The 17,560-nt window shown below is 57.1% G+C and overlaps 1 protein-coding gene across 1 annotated transcript in view; it reads left to right on the top strand.

Annotated features, from left to right (window-relative positions):
• Window positions 1-4,206: 4,206 nt before the first annotated feature.
• GAD1 (glutamate decarboxylase 1) overlaps window positions 4,207-17,560 on the top strand; it is a gene marked incomplete at both ends in the record, with an annotated part of 28,738 nt that continues 15,384 nt past the window's right edge. The window contains 5 exons of the mRNA XM_082314463.1: window positions 4,207-4,276; window positions 6,098-6,160; window positions 10,756-10,914; window positions 11,623-11,865; window positions 14,417-14,507. Of these exons, the coding sequence (XP_082170589.1) occupies window positions 4,207-4,276; window positions 6,098-6,160; window positions 10,756-10,914; window positions 11,623-11,865; window positions 14,417-14,507 (626 nt within the window). The remainder of the gene's footprint in view (window positions 4,277-6,097; window positions 6,161-10,755; window positions 10,915-11,622; window positions 11,866-14,416; window positions 14,508-17,560) is intronic.

Genomic DNA, 17,560 nt, shown 5'->3' with positions numbered 1-17,560 from the left:
CCGTGCCGGGCCAGACCGTGCCGGGTCGTGCTAAACCGTTCCGGACTGTGCCAAGCCATGCCGGGCCGTGCCGAGCCGGGCCAGACCGTGCCGGGCCAGACCGTGCCGGGTCGTGCTAGACCGTTCCGATACGTGCCGAGCCGGTCCGTGCCGTGCCGAGCCGGGCCAGACCGTGCCGAGCCGTGACAGACCGTTCTGGTTGGTGCCGAGCCGTGCCGGTCCGTGACGTGCCGAGCCGGGCCCGGCCGGGCCGTACCGAACCGGGCCGGGAAGACCGTGCCGGTCCGGGCCGTGCCGGGCCGAGCCGAGCCATGCCGATCCGTGCCATGCCGAGCCGGGCCAGACCGGGCCGGGCCGGACCGTGACGAGCCGTGCCGTGCCGAGCCGAGCCATGCCGGTCCGTGCCATGCCGAGGCGGGCCAGACCGTGCCGGGTCGTGCTAGACCGTTCTGGTACGTGCCGAGCCGTGTCGAGCCGTGCCGAGCCGGGCCGTGCCGATCCGGGCCGGACCGTGCCGCGCCGAGCCGGACCGTGCCGGTTCGTGCCGTGCCGAGCCGGGCCAGACCGTGCCGGTCCGTGCTGACCCGGGCTGGGCCGTGCCGAGACCAGCCGGGCCGGGTCGTGCCGTGCCAGTCCGGGCCGTGCCGTGCCGAGCCGTGCCGTGCCGTGCCGGGCCGTGCCGGGCCGTCCCGTGCCGTGCCGGGCCGAGCCGAGCCGTTCCGAGCCGGGCCGGACCGTGCCGGTCCGAGCCGGACCGTGCCGGGCCGGACCGTTGCAAGCCGGGCCGGACCGTGCCGGGCCGGGCCGGGCCGGGCCTTGCCGTCCGTGCCTTGCCGTGCCGTGCCGAGCCGGGCCGTGCTGGTCCGAGGTGGGCCGTGCTGGTCCGAGCCGGGCCGGACCGTGCCGGGCCGAGCCGTGCCGAGCCGTGCCGGGCCGGGCCTTGCCGAGCCTGGCCGAGCCGGGCCGAGCCGGGCCGGGCCGGGCATTGCCGGGCCTTGCCTGGCCGTGCCGTGCCGGACTGTAGCGTGCTGGGCATCGGCGGGGCGGGCGCTGTCCGCAGTGCTGAGCGGGGCTTGTGCCGGGCGGTGCCGCGTCGCCGGGGGCATGGAGGTGCCAGAACGAGTTTGATTTCCAAGTTGCTGCGGATAGCCCGCCGGTCTCCACCGTCGGGCTCCTTCCCCTGACAGGCCTCGGCTTCTCCGAGGATGTAAATTTTTACGTTATAACGTGCCTCTTTCTTTACTCCAGGCGCACGCACTGCTGGAAGGCCGGAGGGGAAGGCGTGAGCGCAGACGCTGCGCGCCTGCCGGGCACAGACCCAGCCGGGTCGCGCCTTGCGGTGACTGGTGGCTTAGGAGTTCTTTGCGTGATCTGTCGTTGACTCTTTGCACTGCAATCCTGCCACGATTTCCTATGAATGTTTGTTTGCGTTTATAAAGACAATCAGCTACAGTTGTGTTATCATTTCTCATGCTCTGCACTGAGTAAACATTTTGCCCGATTAGTTGAAACCACCTTTAAAACGATAGCCGGGAATAGATGGGAAAAGGTCATGTCAGCTAGGGCTGTTTATACCCTTAAGTCTATGTTTAAAATCTGGCTTTTGTGCTGGGGGTGTTTTCATTACGCATCCAGTTCCTAGACAGTAGGTGTGCTCGGCAAAGCAATCGTCTCGGCTACTTCATGCTGTCAGTCGGCCGGTCTCCTTTCCAAAAAGAGCTTGTAAGTTTTTGCTGTTCCCTCGAGTCCTTCAAGAAGGGCACGTCCCTGCTGCTCGTTGAGCTGCCCAGCGCTCCCCGCAGGGGACGAAATTCTCTGCCTCCATCGGGCTGTTTCCCCTCCTCCCGTCTCATTGCAGATTCCTCCCAGCCCCCTACGTGCCGTCTTTGTGAGAAGGGTTTGGGTTAGGCGTCTGCGTGGCTACCGCGACATGCTGACATGTAGCACCGCGGTCGCCACCGCAAAGCGCTGGCGAAGCACGTTTGGGGTGGAGAAACACGGATTTGGGGTTGTCGGGGGTACAAAAAAAATGTCGTCCTAACGTTTCTCGTCTTAGCAAGAGGATGCCTGGTGCGAAACCGTAACGCAGCGGCGGCGCCGAGGGCAGGTCACAGCCAGGCGGGCGCTCCCCCGCGGCGCGGCGGTGCCTGGGCCTCTGCCACCCCCTGCCGGAGAGCGGGGCGGGGGCGCCGCGGCGGCGGGGGCCGGCGGGGCGCACCGAGCCCCCGGCAGAGCGCAGCGGGGCTGCTTCTGCCGCGCTGCCTTTAACGCGGCCCCCGCCTGCCTCCCCCGGGGCCCGCAGCGGGCGCAGGGCAGTGCCGGGGCGGCGGGAGCGGCGGGAGCGGCAGGTCGGCCCCGTCGCCTCTGCCGGCGGCGCCGATGTGCGCCGTGCCGTGCCGCCGGCTCGCACGGCCCGCCACCTCGGGCCAAGCCCGCGCTATCTAGGGCCAGCCTCCGGCGCCGCCCGCACCGGGGGCTCGACAGGGGACCCGCGCGGCAGAAACCTCCGCCCGGGCTGCCGCCCCCGCCGCTGCTGGGCAGCCCCGCCCGCCGCGGGAGCCGGCCCCGCCGCCCCGGGGCGAAGCGGAGCGGCAGCCGGGGCCGGGTGGGCCGCCCCTCCCCGCCCCAGCCGGCCGCCCCGGCCGCCCCCAGCCCCCGTGCGGAGCGGCGCGGAGGGGGTGGCGGCAGCCCTGTGACTCATGCCTGCGTCGAAGCGGATCAACCGGCGATTCACGCTTTTAAAAAAGCAAATCCCAGCACTTCTGGAAAAAAAGGTCATCTCGCATTAAATTCCGCGGCGCGATTGGTATTCCGACGTCGTTTCTGGCGGAGTTTATAAGCGGCGGGTCGCTCCCAGGCTGGAGTCGCCCTGCCTGCCTGGGCTCCGGCAGTAAGAGTGGTCCGCTCGCCCCCTCGGTAAGTCTCCTCTAAACGGCATCCTATTTTTTCAAACCTTTGGGAACCTCTTCCAGGATCTGGAGCTTTTTTTTTATTTTTTTTTTTTTTCCCCCTGAAATCGGTTTTGCTCGCTGTTGTATCTATAGAGGGATAACGGGTATTTTGAGACAGCCAGCGCCTTAGACATTGTGTTGACCTGTTACTTCATTGCCAGGCATTGTCTAGATAATCTCTTCTGCTTTATACTTGTTTTCTTTTTCCTTTTTTTTAAAAAAAAAAAAAAAGCGAAATACCTGTTTTCCATTGAAATCATTGATCCGTTGCGTTTACACGCGCGTGTAAATCCGCCCGGCAGTGGAAATGAATCGGTAGCTACCGACTTGGAAAAAGCGGCTAACAAAGAAAGCGCTCGTTCGTTACCGCGACCTTCATTTTCTTTACAAGGGGAATAAAATAAATCGCAGGTAGCCGTGAGGACAAAGAGGCGAGCGGGGCACTGACCCGGCAATTCTCGATCAGCGACCCCGCACTGGTGATGGGAGCGCCGTGTCCGCCAGGAAGGGGCTGAACATCTGGCGAGGAGCGAGGGCTGGGCCAGCACCTTCCTCCCCCAGACAGACAGACAGACAGACGTGCCTTCCCCTGCCATTTGTGCCGCCACAGCGGTTGGTGCTGGAGCACGTACCGGTCCCGATTTGCTGAAACGTGTGTGCGCGGACACCCGTGTGTGTGACGCCTGCCATTGGACCTGGGCAAAAGGCACCTTGGCGGTGGCGGGGCTTTCTCTGTCAGTCTGTCCTGACTGCTTAGCCTGGCGTGTGTTTGGGGATCGGATGGTGACGCACAGAAGCGGGCTCCGTTTGGGACTGTAGGTCGCCTGGGCTGGTGATGCCAAAGCCCGCTTTGCACGTTGGTTTCCATCTGACGCGAGCCACGTAATTGCCCTGCTCAGCGGCCACCGATATAATTGCGATAGACTTCATGCTCTGCTAAATCCGTCATTCCGGCGCGGGGGGCAGCGCCTCGGCACCCAGCGAAGGGACGATTTCGCGCTCCAGCCTGTCGAGGCGTCTTCTCCTGCCCGCCCGGCCCCCGCCCGTCCCGCCGCCGCCCCGGCACCTGGGCGGCTGCCGCCGGGCTGCAGGCTGCTGCCGCCCCCGGCCTCCGGACGGGGCTCCGGCGCGGTTCTCCGGGAGACCGGGCTGCTAAACCCGCCTTTTCTTCCTTCCAGCACATTCCTTGCCGCCCACCCCTCGGAGGAATATCGGAGGAAACCCGGGCTCCGGGGACCGGGGCTTTTCTGAAGGGATGGCTTCCTCCGCTCCCTCGTCCTCCAACGACGCTCCGGACCCCACCCCAACTAATTTTCGACCCACAAGTAGGTTTTAATATTTTCCTCGTTTAAAGTATTTTGGAGGCTTTCTCCACCTAGGCTTGGAAAGACCGATTTCGAAACGAAACGATAAATCCGTGAAGCCCTGTTCCGCGCCGTGAGCAAGGTGCGGAAAGTGCTCTACACAAAGAAACCATCTTCCCGGTGGGAGCGGGAGAGGCTGGTCCGCGGCGAATAAAACGCTGGGAGGAAAAGCCCATCTCAGCGGCCAGCGCTGCCTTTAGCTTACGGCCACGTTTGAGGGATTTAGACAATAAACTGAGCCCCCAGATGGCCAAAAAATCGGGGTGTTGTAAGGGGTGCGGAGAAAATGAATCGGTTAAAGGGCGAAGTTACACCGGTAGCTTACAGCGGGTGTCCCCCCCCCCCCCCCCTTTGCATTTTATAAATGCTAATGCTGCAGCTTCCTTTCAGCCGACGCTGAAGCCTGTAATCAAGTGAAATTTGGATGCTAATTGTAGCTTTTCAAAGCCTTGTATTCCTAATTGCTCTGAATTCGCCTTGAGTTAGTGAGGTGTGAGTGGGAAGCAGAGGCTGCTGCAGGTGGATAGAGAATCAGTTTATAGCCCTGCCAGGCAATTCAGACTGTCGCCTACCGAAAATAAATAAAAAGGGGGCTCGATGCTATAAAGCATCAGAGACAAAGAGCGGGCAGCAGTAAGAAATGAAAGGTTGTCAGGCACAGCAAAGCGGGGAATAGCTTTTACCCTGAAAGGGCTACGAGGCACGGCCATCGGAGTCATTATTGTCATTATTCTGCAACTGGAAGGAACGGGGGAGGGGGCGAACGGCAGCACAGGGTCTTGTTCCAGGCGGGGGTGACAGGCTCTGCTGCCTTCGGCCGAGGTATCACACGCAGACATCGAATTAACTGGCAACGCGGCTAAAAACGAGATAACCTCTGACAGCAGCACCCCGCCCTGCCGGCCCGGGGCTCCCCGCCGAGGGGGCTCCTCCGCCCGGCAGCGCCGAGGCGCTTCCCCCGCTCCCCCAGGGCCCGCCCGGCTGAGCCGCCCCACGTCCCAGCCCCTGCCGCCTTCTCCCCGCTGCCGGCCCGGCGGCTGCCCCGGGGCCGCGGGCCCGGGGCCGGAGAGGCTCGGCCGTGCCCTGGGCCGAGGCCGGCGCCCCCTCCACCGCAGCCCCGGGCTTCGCTCCCCGCTTCCCCCGGGCTCGGCTGGGGCCAAGCGGGGCGCGGCCGGGCCGCGGCTGCCAGGGGCTGGGAAGGAGCCTGTCCCCTCCGTCGGTGCGGTCGCGCCCCCGGAGCTGCCCCCGCTCAGGAGCCCCTCGGCGGCGTTTCCTCAGGGGTGCAGGGCCAGCGGGCCAAGGGCTGCGGCCCCGGGGCCGCCGTATGGTGGGGCCGGCCCGGCCCGGGCGAGCCGCGGGGCGCGGGGGGGCTCGGCGGCAGGGGCCGGGGCGGGAGCGTCCCCAGCGCGGCCGTCGGCGGCTCGTCAGTCCGGCCGAGGCTTAGTCATGCAAGTCCCATCATCTAGTCAAATACTATTTTTCACCCAATTAATTCCTGAACTCTTTTGTGACCCCATTTCACGCCACTTTATTTTAAGCTGCCACTTCCCTGGAGCCCCGCCAGTAAATTATTAGACGTTCGGGTCCCGGGTGCCTTTCCCTCCCCTCTCGGCGGGCCAGCGTGTCACCTCGCCGTCACCCGCGCCCGCCGGGCTGGGGAAGCAGCCGCTTCTCCCGGACCTCCCCGGGGGGCGGCGGGGGGCTGTGCGGGGGGCCGGGAGGGCGGCGCGGCGGCCGGCGAGCCCCGCCGCCCCAGGGGAACGTCTCTGCCCTCTCTTCCAGCTTACGACTCGTGGTGCGGCGTGGCTCACGGGTGCACCAGGAAGATCGGGCTGAAGATATGCGGTAAGTCCGCCCGTGCCTCGCCCTGCCACGCACCCCCCCCTCCCCTCGCCGGGGCCCGGCGCCCGCCCCCGCCCGCCGCGGGTCGCCCCAGCCCTGGGGCAGCGCTGGCCCAGCGGCCCCGCCCGCGCGCGCCCCCTGCCGGCCGCACGGCGGCTCCGCGCCCCGGCCCCGCCGCGGCCACCGGCCCCGCCGCGGCCACCGGCCCCGCCGCGGCCACCGGCCGCCGCGCCCTCCCTTGGGTTGGCGTTGACCCAGGCGTCGTCCTCCGCGGGCGGGACGGCTGCGGTCCCCGCCGCCCTCCTGCGATAAACGGGGGTGTGCGGGCGGCCGCCGCCTCCGGGGGGGGGCGCGGGGCCCGCCGGGGAGGCCGGCGGCGAGGAACGAGCGGGGGGGTTTGGCCGCCTCTCGCTGTCTGAAATTTTTCAACCTTATCTGACTGGAAAATACGGATCTCCTGGGGGAAAAAGATTAACGAGAGCCTTATTAAAGAGCAATTCGTCAGCTTGCTGTGCTGGTAAGATAGCGCTGGCAGCCGGTCAGCGCGCAGGCACATGAAATGCAGGAAGGGAAACAAACGCACAATCAGATCGCAACGTTATAGCAAGAGATCCATTTGCAGATAACAAGCTGTCTTCCTTCTCCAGGTTTCTCAGTAGCGCCTTCGCTTTCGCAGACAGTCAAATCTTCATTTTCTGATGGGAAGAATCGTTCAGCTTAGCCCGTGCCCCTTATGTATAGAAATTATTTCCCATTTGACCCAGCTACCTCTTTTTGGGGGGATTATTTTGTGGGAGAAACGGGCCTTTTTTCTAAGCAAAGATAAATTTAAACCTCTTGCCCTACTTGCCCGAGTCGAAGCTCATTCGCTAAACGTTTTGTTTCGTGGAAATTTGGACTGGAAAAGAATCAGGGTGCGAATGTTTAGCCCTGTGTCTATTAGAGATTTCATTGGTACTCGCAGGCGACATTAACGAGTAGTCGCTTAGTTCTATAAATAGCTCCTGATCTGGGTTTAATGGACCGTTTCCCGACCAGTCCCTTCAGTGGCTGGAGCGATGGGCTTCTTCATCATCATTTTAATTTATCCCGGCAAGCAGAACTGATAAAGTAACGCACCGTTAGGCTCGTTCCGTGTTGCTAGACTACCGGGGTTACAGAGGGACATCGCGGCTTCTCTCAATGAGATCAAATACACTGAAAATGAAATATCCCACCATCTTGGATTCGAGAAAGGCAAAAGAGAGCATAGCGGAGGCTTTGTGAAGGGAGTCCAGAACAAGCAGGGCTGCTCTATTTTTGGCTCGGGTTTGGGGCTCGGTTTTCCTTTTCTGGCTCTTCACTCTTTGACACGAAAAATATACCCTGAAGAGCGGCGGTGATTCGGAATAGCCAGGTTCGACTGTGACCACTGGTTTCGCTCGTATGAGCCCTGCCACTTGAATCTAACACCTTCACAAAGACAGAGAGGGAAGGTTGCCTTTGGTAAATACATAGAATGAAGTATTAAGGTTGCCAAGAATGTTAATTAAACATGCTGAACAAGTTGATGTTTGACTGTTACAGATGATATCCCCTCGTCCTTACCTATCACAAGACATCATTCCAGACCCTAATTATTGTGCAGTCACAAAGCTATAGTAAACCAGGCGCCTCGGAATTGTTCTTTCTCTGTGTCACACAGAAATCGATTAATTTTAAATGCAAACTTTAAATGAGGGTTGAGCTCAGAGAAAAGGCAGGTCTTGAACAATGAGTTGGTCTTTCCACCTGTGTTGTATATTATGTGTTTGACATTTTCAGTAATTACGTATCCAAGATGTATGTCATTTCTTCTCAAACAACTGACCGATTTAAGGATTAGCTCCTTTCCTTTCTGGTTGAAAGCCACCGCCTGAAAAGAGCCCTGCCGCTGCCACACCCCCACGCTCTTCGTCTCTGCACATACCCACTTAAAAAAAAAAAGAATATATTTTAAAGCGGTTTAATGAACTGCCAGGGCGGGCAAGGTACGGGCAGATTTTCCCCTCTGCCTGGAGTCGCATGCTACACCTTTCACTCCCACCTCGGCAATTACTGTCGCTGCTGGGGCCGATCCTGCTAACGTGTGCTCGGCATCAGTGGAAATACTCGACGTAGCAGAATTGTTCAGGTGTGTCTTCAGCTGTTTGGCCCCCTCCAGCTGATGATTCCCAGCCCAGCGAGCAACGCAGGAGAGTGGGATTTCAAAAGCAGCCCTGTGAGTTGGAAACCCGGCTCAGTCTCCGGAGCGAGTGGGATTTATGCTGCCAAGTCGCGCAGGCGGTGCCGCCCCCCGGCCGCGGCGGGGACCAGGACCTCCCGCCGCCGCCACCGACGGGCCCCGGCAGGGCCGCCCCTGCCTCGGAAGCCGAGGTCCCCGCAGGACGGCGAGGCCGAGCGGGGTTCACACGCCTGCCTTGTGCCAGGCCTGACGCGAAGCCACGCCGGATTTGTGGGCACGTTGGGCACCGAGGGACTCCCTCGCCAGTCCGGTCTCACTCGGCTTTTAAAAACTCGGGCTCTTAAAGCGCATCGATGAAAATCCCTGTCAATGGAGCACCTGCGGGAGGCAGCTGCGGCTGCTGGGAAAGGCTGCGCTCTCCGCTGCTACAGGGGAGCAGCGCGGCCGCTATTTCATGCGCTGCTGCTTGCTGGATCTCTCCTACACCGGCCTTCATTTTCGCATAGGATACAGATGAAAGGTTCCCTGCAGTCATGCGCTGCCCCCCGGGCGGGGCAGGAGCCCTGGGAGGGCAGGCTGCCGCGCTGCCCTGCAGCCCAGGACGCGGGTGGGCGCTGGGGAGCGTCCCCCACCCTCCCCGGCGCAGCTGTAGTCAGGCCGGAGCCTTCGGCGAAGCCCCGGCCTCTCTGAGCCCGATGCGAGCCGAGCCGGAGGCAACCGCAGCCTTTCTCGGTTACTGAAGCGCTGCCCCTGCTTCCCCACCGGAGCCCCCGAGGGATGCCTGTCTGCAGGCCGCGAAGGGAGCACGGCTCTCGGGGCGGCTGCTGCTCCTGCAGGCGTCTCTTGTCATGTAACCCTTCCCACTGAGCATCGCCACCGGGAGCCTAGAAGAAAGACAAGTGGAAAAATAAAGCAAAACGAAGTCCCAGGACCTGGGGAAAGAGGATCGCTCCGGAATTCAGTCTAGACTGCACCTGCTTCGGTATCAGCCGCTCCACCTAATGGTGGCCCGAGTGATGCAGAAGGGGCTGCCGGCCGGGGGCTGCATTTTCGGTAGCTCCTGCGGGCCCGTCAGGCTGGCAGCAGGGGCCGAGGCACAGGCACCGTGCCGGGAGCCATTCGCCCGGCGGCTCCCTGCCGCTCCCTTTGCTCCGCAGGGCGATGCCGCCCCGGGGCCTGCCCAAGCTGCAGGGGCCCGGGCGGGCCGGCGGCGGGCGCCCGGCGGGAGGAGCCCCCCGCCCCGGTTCGCCGTCGGGGCTGCGGGGACCGGGAGCACATGGCCGGGAAGCGGAGGGCGCTGGGGAGAAGCGGCGTCGGGGGACGTGGATGAGCGAAGCTACGGCGTTGGTTTTCCTCCCACCAAAGTCCTCCTCGCTGGCGGGCGTCCCCAGCCGCCACGAGTGTCCGTTTCAATTGCTACTTGTTTTAAAAGAAAAGCCAGAAAAAAGGAGGCCGGCGCTGCCGTACGGTCTCTTCCAAACATCCAGCCACGCTCGCTGCAGGCTGGGAGGTCAAAATCCGTTGCCTTCGTTAATAAGGAAAAGCCCAGCGCTATGGACGTTTTAGCGGGCAGGGATTTAGTGGATCAAATCCTGAAAATGAATTGTTCTCTCTGCCTTGTGAAAGCAGACGGGTCCCGGTACTCGCCGCGGGCCCTGCGTGGCGCCCGCCGCCGTAATTCTTGGGGCGGGGGGATTTATTGTCGCCGTTGGACACAACCACAGCGGCGACAGAGATCGGGTCCTGGGCGCCGGGGCTGCGTCTCCGGAGCCAGCGGAGCTCCTGCAGACCTCGGGGATGATTAGTGCTCGTATCAAAGCATCTTTCCAGGTGGACAATCCGCATCTCCTGGAGACGTGCTGGTACGTACTGGTAACAGGACGGTGGGCTTGATGAGTGCTACTGGTGTCCTTAGAGCTCTGGCGCTCTCAGGACGGCTGCTCCAGCATGGCTGCTCCTTCTCATGCCTTTTGTGCGTGAGAGCACCACGAGGAGAACTGAAAGTGGCCCTGATTTTAATCATACATCATTGCCCCTGTCTGCTAGGTCCATAAACTTCGCCTGCAGGCTGAAATAGCATTGACTCATCCCGAACTCTCTTCCAGTGGCTGATTACTGAAGTGGAATCTGTCTGATCGACTTAATAAGAATTTACCGCTGCACTAAATGACGAAAATTTGTTTTTTGCATGGCTGGGTTTTTGCAGTTGATGGCATTTTGAGCTCTCCCTCCTGGAGGCAAATAATCCCCATAAATACTTTTATTCCTGACCTCATTAGTCAGATCCAGAGCCAACACCGCTTTGAACTGTTGTCTAGAGAGCTGCTTTAGGTATTTCTAAACATGTTGGGAAGTGAGAAAACTCTGACCTGTGCACCTTGCAATAACAATGTAGGGTTCCTGCAAAGGACCAACAGCCTGGAAGACAAGGGCCGGATCGTCAGCTCCCTGAAGGAGAGGCAGTCCTCCAAGAGCCTGCTGGCGTGCGAGAACAGCGAGAAGGAATCCAGGTTCCGGCGCACCGAGACAGACTTCTCCAATTTGTATGCCAGAGGTAAGCGCTCTGTACCGCTTCTGCTTGCTCCAGCTCGGGCACGTCCCCTAGCAGTCTGCCCTCGCCTCCCTTGCAAGTGCAGCCACGTCCGGACCGCGCTTTTGCTTGGTGGTTTTTGAAGGAAGCTCTGTGTGTCTGTGTCTGCGTGTGTGTTTGCCGAGAGCCGCGATGCGTACAAGTTCCCTGAAATGCAATTTTCCGTACTTTGGGCTGCTCCTCTGCAGCTCAGCTCCAGCCGTTCCTCCGGGGTCGCTCCAGATCCAGCCTCCGGGAGGGGAGTAATTTTATATTTTGTCTCCTCCTCAGTAAAATAGCAATGAAACGGTTTGTGACTGACGAGGCGGGTGGGGAAGGGCAATCAGTCCCTCGGGGGGGTGAAGGCGTTGTGGGAGAAGGGCAGGTGCGGGCTGGGGTGTCCTTGGCCCCGGAGGCGGGTGCCCCGCACCGCACAGCATTAGCGCCGCAGGGCGTGCTTTTGGCCGGGGCGCCTCGGAGGCGACCTGGGCTCGCCCTTCCCCACCGGGCGAGAGGGACCGGGAGCCCCGGGGCAGCGGCGGGTTGCAGTCGCCGGGGAGCGAGCGCGGCGGCGCGGGCGCCCGCTCCGTTACAGCCAGGCTGCGGGTCCTGGGAGCGCCGCGGGCGGCCGGGGCTGGTTTATCTCCGCCTCTCGCTCCCAAAGCAGGCGCTGATAGCTGGTTTGCCCCGCAGATTTGCTGCCCGCCAAGAATGGCGAGGAGCAGACCATGCAGTTCCTGTTGGAGGTGGTGGACATCCTTCTCAACTACGTGAGGAAGACCTTTGACAGATCCACCAAAGTGCTGGACTTCCACCACCCGCACCAGCTCCTGGAGGGCATGGAGGGCTTCAACCTGGAGCTCTCGGACAACCCCGAGTCCCTGGAGCAGATCCTGGTGGACTGCCGGGACACGCTGAAATACGGAGTGAGGACAGGTAGGTTCTCGCACACTACTCTGGAGAGTCCCTCCTGGGGCTTTCCTCTGGCCCACGGCGAAGGGAGCGGGCTTGAGCCCACGCAGGTAAGCCCACACCCTCTCCACGCCCCCGACTCTGCCTCCCTGGCGGCTCGGCTCCGGGGCTGTCTGCGGGCGCTGGAAATGTCTCTGCTCAGAAACTTCAGCTACTGGTGCTCCATCCGTCCCCGGCGGGCAGGGCTCGGTGCTGTTTGCAGAGCCCAGAAACAAGTTTTTAAGACGTAATCTCTTTCACTTGATGAAATGCGAGCTGTCTGTATCTCCGGGGAACAATATCATTAGGCAAATGAGGGCATAAATGACACTGAATTTGCAGTTTTTCTTCTTTATGTTCACCAGACGTTTAATGAAAAAGAGACTGAAATCCTAGGAATCATCAATAAAGGAACCCTGTGGATTTCAGCCCATTACCCAGGAGCCCCGCCTGTCCAGGTCCATCTGAATCAGATAGAAATGCCCGTTTATAATCGCTTCTGTTACTGGGTGAGCTGTAGCCAGGCTCTAGAGCAAAATCTGTGCTCTGTCAGGCTCTTTGGCCTGAAATCTGTTACATCTGTATCAGCAGAAAGCTCGGCTGGCAGCCAGCCCTGACCGCTGTACGTCCCCAGGCAGGTCAGGAACTGGAGCGATAGCGGAGCGGGGGCCGCGTCCCCCCTCCCCAGTCCGGCTCCGGCGCGAGCAGCCCCGCGGCGCGGCGCGCCCCGGTGCCCCGGCGGGCGGCGGTCTCCCCGCGGAGCCGGAGCGGCGGGGCGGCGGCTGGCGGGGGAGGCTGGTGCCCGCCGGGCTCTGGCTGGGCCGCTGCCAGCGATGGCTCCCGGCGGACGGGGCGCTGCCTTCTGCGCTCTTGAGTTACGCAGCGGCGAAAAGCCAACGCGGTGCATTCAAGGAACATCTTGACAACAAACGTGGCGGCTTGCTTCCTGTCTTTTCCCATTTACATGGTGGGTTTATTTATTCAAGAGTGTCAGGGGCACATTTTGATTTTGTGCCCTTAATCAAAGGGGAGCGTATTCGCTCCCAGAGCCGCGGGTTGTGGAACAGGCGGCCAGCAGCGAAGCCGGAGTCACTGGGGTCTGCGTGCTCGCACCGGTATTGATTGCGCCGGGATGTCGAGCGAGCTCTTCCCCTCACCCCGACCTCCCCTGGAGCTTTTGCGGGTCTGGCAGGACAAGCTCTGTTCAAAGCGGTACCTGATGCAGCCTTCCAGAAGAGCTGCTGGGGCCGTGTGACCACCCAGGGCACCCGCCCCGGCTTCCCGGGCCCCGAGGGCTCACGTTCTCTCTGCAGGCGAAGCTCCTTTTAAAGCCGGCGGGGCTGAACCTGCAGCCCAGCCTGAGGAGACCGCAGGCTCGCTGACGGCTTTGGGAGGTCAGCGAAACGTCTTTGAAAATAACTTCCCAAACTCTGTGTCACGGCAAGGGAGAGAAGCGCTGATTTGCAAAGCAAATAGCCAAGCCGGGGTGGCGCTCCCGGGCTGCAGCCCCGGGCCGCTCGGCTCCCCGCGGCGGGAGCAGCCCGGTCCCTTCCCCTCCGCCTTCCCCCGTCTCCGCGGCGGCCTCCTCCCCGGGATGCGCCGAGACGTGGCAGCGCCGGCGGGCCCACGCCTCCGAAAGGTTCCCGCTGACACCGCTCGGAGCAGGATCGCATTTATTTCTTCACGTCAAAAGATGCTGACGTTCCCAGCGTTGAGCTAAATGCGACGTGACGGGGTGCCCGCGAGCGCTGAACCCCCCCTCCGGGGCCGGGCTGTCCCCCGTGTGCGATCTGCGTGTCCTTTCCCGGGAGAGCGGAGATAGGGGCTAAATCGACACCTTCCCCCTCCCCTCAGAGCCCGTCATCGCTTGTGAGGAATTTCATCTCTTCACGCTAGAAAAGCAGATCCCCAACAGTCGGGCTTATTGCTTATAAAAGTTGTTCAAGCAACTTTGGCTGAAATACAGGAATGCGATTGACTTCGGTTTGACAGCAAAGCCTTTGTTTCTGAGGTGAATCCTAGCTTTTAAACCGTGCGGGGGAACCGCCTGCGCCGCGGGGCTCCTGGGGGGCTCTCCGCCCCCCGCTCCGGCAGGTCCGGCCGCACCGGGACGCTCCCCGCCGGCACCCCCCGAAACGCGGCCGCCTCCTCGCACCCCTCCCCTACCCCTACAGCCTCCTTACAAGCGGGCGAGCCTTCCTCTCTGCCTCCATTCAAATGCAAACGGCCCCGGTACCTGCAGGTTGTTACCGCCGAGTGCCGCCCGCCCCCGGGGTCGCAGCACGGCGGGGGGGGCCCCGGAGAGGTGGGGGGCCCCGGAGAGGGGGGGGCCCGGAGAGGGGGGGGTAATGATTCCATACAGGAGCTCCCTCCGAAGGGGTTTCCAAGTTTGTACCAAGACATCCCGAGTGTCGGTTGACGTCTCCCCGCCGGGAGAGCGGGGCGGTGGCCGGGGCGGGAGAGCGGGGCGGCCGGAGCCCGAAACCCGGGGCAGGGCGCCGGCCTTGGTCTGAGTTGCTCGCAATTCTCTTTCCAGGTCACCCTCGCTTTTTCAATCAGCTGTCGACAGGCCTGGACATCATTGGCTTGGCTGGGGAGTGGCTGACGTCGACTGCTAATACAAACATGTAAGCAGTGTCTTCTCGTCAGCGCCTGTGACTGGTGCTCTGAGGGGCTGCCATCTATCATGGTAGACATGCGTTGTCACAGGCGTGTATAATTTTCTTCTTTAAATGACGATTGCTGCGTCTTCCATAAAAGCGTCCATATTTTTCTTAATGTGTCAGTAATACAGTGAAAATAGTTACATAAAGCTGAACAGTTTTGCATTTCTGATAAACAGAAATGCAAATATCCCAGAGCACATGGTAAGTAAAACACGATGATTCTAATACAATAACATGAAATGATTTTTCTTCTCTTGGACCAGTCTTTTTTATCTTTTCCCGATATTTTTTTTTAAGCTTTGTCTCTAGATTGAGTGACTCTGCAGCTATCCATATATTAACACTAGAATACAAAATACATAAAAGTTTATTGTCTTCTCCTGTTGACTTGGGGCACCACCTTCGCCTGTTCATGTGGTGATAAAGAAGTGGCTCCTGGGTGGCTTCAAAATGGTTAAAAATGTAACATTGAAAATTAATCTAATGATAATGAAGGAAGTACTCAGTCTCAGGTTTATTAAAGTTGTGTGTAAATAAATAAATGGAAGTATAAAAAAGTAAAATTGTACATCTAGAACATATCGATGAGGGAACTTTTCCTAATTTTTCTTGGCCTCAAAATTAATGAAAACTAGGTGTAAATGTAAGGTATTATACTGAATTTTTGCAACAAAGAGTGTAATTAATGAAAAAAGCCCACCAAACAAAAAAACATTCTGGTCAGTTTTTATTTATATATTGATTCGTATATGCTCAAAAATGCGATGGGAGTCCAAATACTTGGCAGGTAACAGTCTGCTCTGTTTTACTGGATGTGTTTTAACTTTAAAGCTACCTCTGTTTTGGGTAGTTTGTTGCTAATTGGCAGAGCGCAGGAAATGTACCTGCAGATTGGAAAATGAACAATATTTTCACTGGCCTATCCATGAGTATATGGTTCATTAAGTATAGCTGATTACTAGCAGCTCTATGTAGATTACGAGCTGTGCCTGTTTTGTGACATTAGCAATAAAGAAAAATACATAAGGTGCTCCAGCCAAAACCAGCCTGCTCTTTGTAATAATCGAGTTCTCAATTAGTTATCTGTTTTCTAAAAATTGGTATAAGACATTCAGATTTAAAAGCTGATTGGGAGGAAAACCCAGCAACATATATTTCAATCATAAAACAAGTATTGCAAAGTGCTTTAAAGTGCCTTTTTTTTTTTTTTTTTGGCACCATAATTAAAAGCAAAAACATCTGATTACATTTCTAAAAGAAAACTTTGCTTAAGTATTGTTCTTCTGTGACAAAAACATACTTCAGAGAGTGTCACTTTTTGCAAGCCCCTTTTCCTTTGACTAACTTAGTTACCCTAGCTTAGTTATCCTTTTGTAATCAGTGAAATTGCACAAATCTGATAGGACATAATAGAATTCAGCTCTGTGGCAGACTGTGATAGTATTATGAAATATTGTCATCATCATTAAGAACATCGCACTCACTTATTCACTTCTGAAAGAGTAACTTTTTTTTAAAATGAGGTTGCTTTTTCTTTGGTTTGGCTTTAAAAGTAAATTGTTGAATAGCTAGTTCTGTAAAGCTTGTTTCTGATCCCTTTATACTTTAAACAAGAACATATCTTGAAAATACTTCTCTGCAAGCACGAAAATTGAGTATCTATTTGCTTGTAGGAGGTTTAGCAAATGCAAAATAATACATTGCTCTTTTTTTCAGCAAATCAAGGTCAACATGATATGCTTTCAAATGACACAGTAATTGCAAGTAAGGTTAAAGTAAGATGTTTGTAAAATATGATTCGAAGAACTGACAGAGAAGGTTATTAAAAATAGCCAAATCGTCTCTGTGAGCTCTGGGGAACATATTATTTGTTTTGAGCAGTGTTCCAGCATAGAAGAGCAGGTTCTGACCTTTACCTAGAAACTGTTCTAACCTATTTCGACTACACAAGCATGTAACACACAAGCGACAGTAACACTGCATTATGGTAGGGAATGTTTTCCATTTGCCATTTTTTCTTTTTCACCTATAAACAATACTTAAAATATTTGTGAACAATTTAAAAATGTGTTTTCTTTTTCAAATGAGTTTTGAGTAATCAAAACATCTGTACTCTCTTAAAATTTTAAATTGTCATTAGGAAACGTTACTTAAATGTCACTGTGAAGATAATATATCAAATTAAACATAATAAGCTTCCCACATTGACTTGGAAATAATGTATCAATGTGCTATTCATAGCTCAATCACTAATCATAAGACCTTCAGAGTGGAAATTTCAGAAGTTGCCGTTATTCATCCAGCTCTAGGGATCTGTAGTGCAGGGCACTCACTCACCATGCAGCAGCCAGCTAAGGTTAGAAAGCAATAATATTATCTGGAAGTTGTCTTTATGCCTACTGTTAGCCAAGAGGAGAGAATTACATTGGTATTTTCAGTATTATGCATTTATGCTTATGAAAATGCAACATAGAAAAATTATGTAAAATGCTTTAAGTTTATTCTCAGAATGTTTTTTACACACTGGCAGACAGGAGAACAGGTAGCTAGAATGATCTGGCCTGATAAAATGAGTTGGCCTTTAGGTGAGAGCACTGGCCTCTACGAAAGAACCCATTCATTTAGTCTGTTAGAAAGGAATGTTTTAGTGACTGTTTTAGTTAATTAATGTTAACTAAACTAATGTTAACTAAAACAGTCATGTTTTAGTTAATTCATAGAAATACCTGTAAAGGTTGTAACTGTATGAAAAATCTAATCAGCATTTTCTGTCAGGAGATTGGTTCTGAAGTTGGACAGTTCCTTCCAAGCCAAACACATCTGCATTTAACTGATTTTTTCAAAATCATTTAAGTTTAAAACAAATAAGTTGGAGTGAACTTTAGCAAGATGTGATTTTTAGAATCATAGCCATCATCCAATATAGCTGCATTGGCCGTATCATTTATAATCATCTGCAGTCGTCTTTTATTTCTTTGTCAGTCTTTGGAGAATCAGAAAATAATTACATAATA

Source organism: Platalea leucorodia (genome assembly GCF_965183815.1).
Source record: "Platalea leucorodia genome assembly, chromosome: 5".
NCBI lineage: Eukaryota > Metazoa > Chordata > Aves > Pelecaniformes > Threskiornithidae > Platalea > Platalea leucorodia.
Note: the sequence above shows the minus strand (reverse complement) of the source record. Positions and strands in the feature narration are given on the sequence as shown.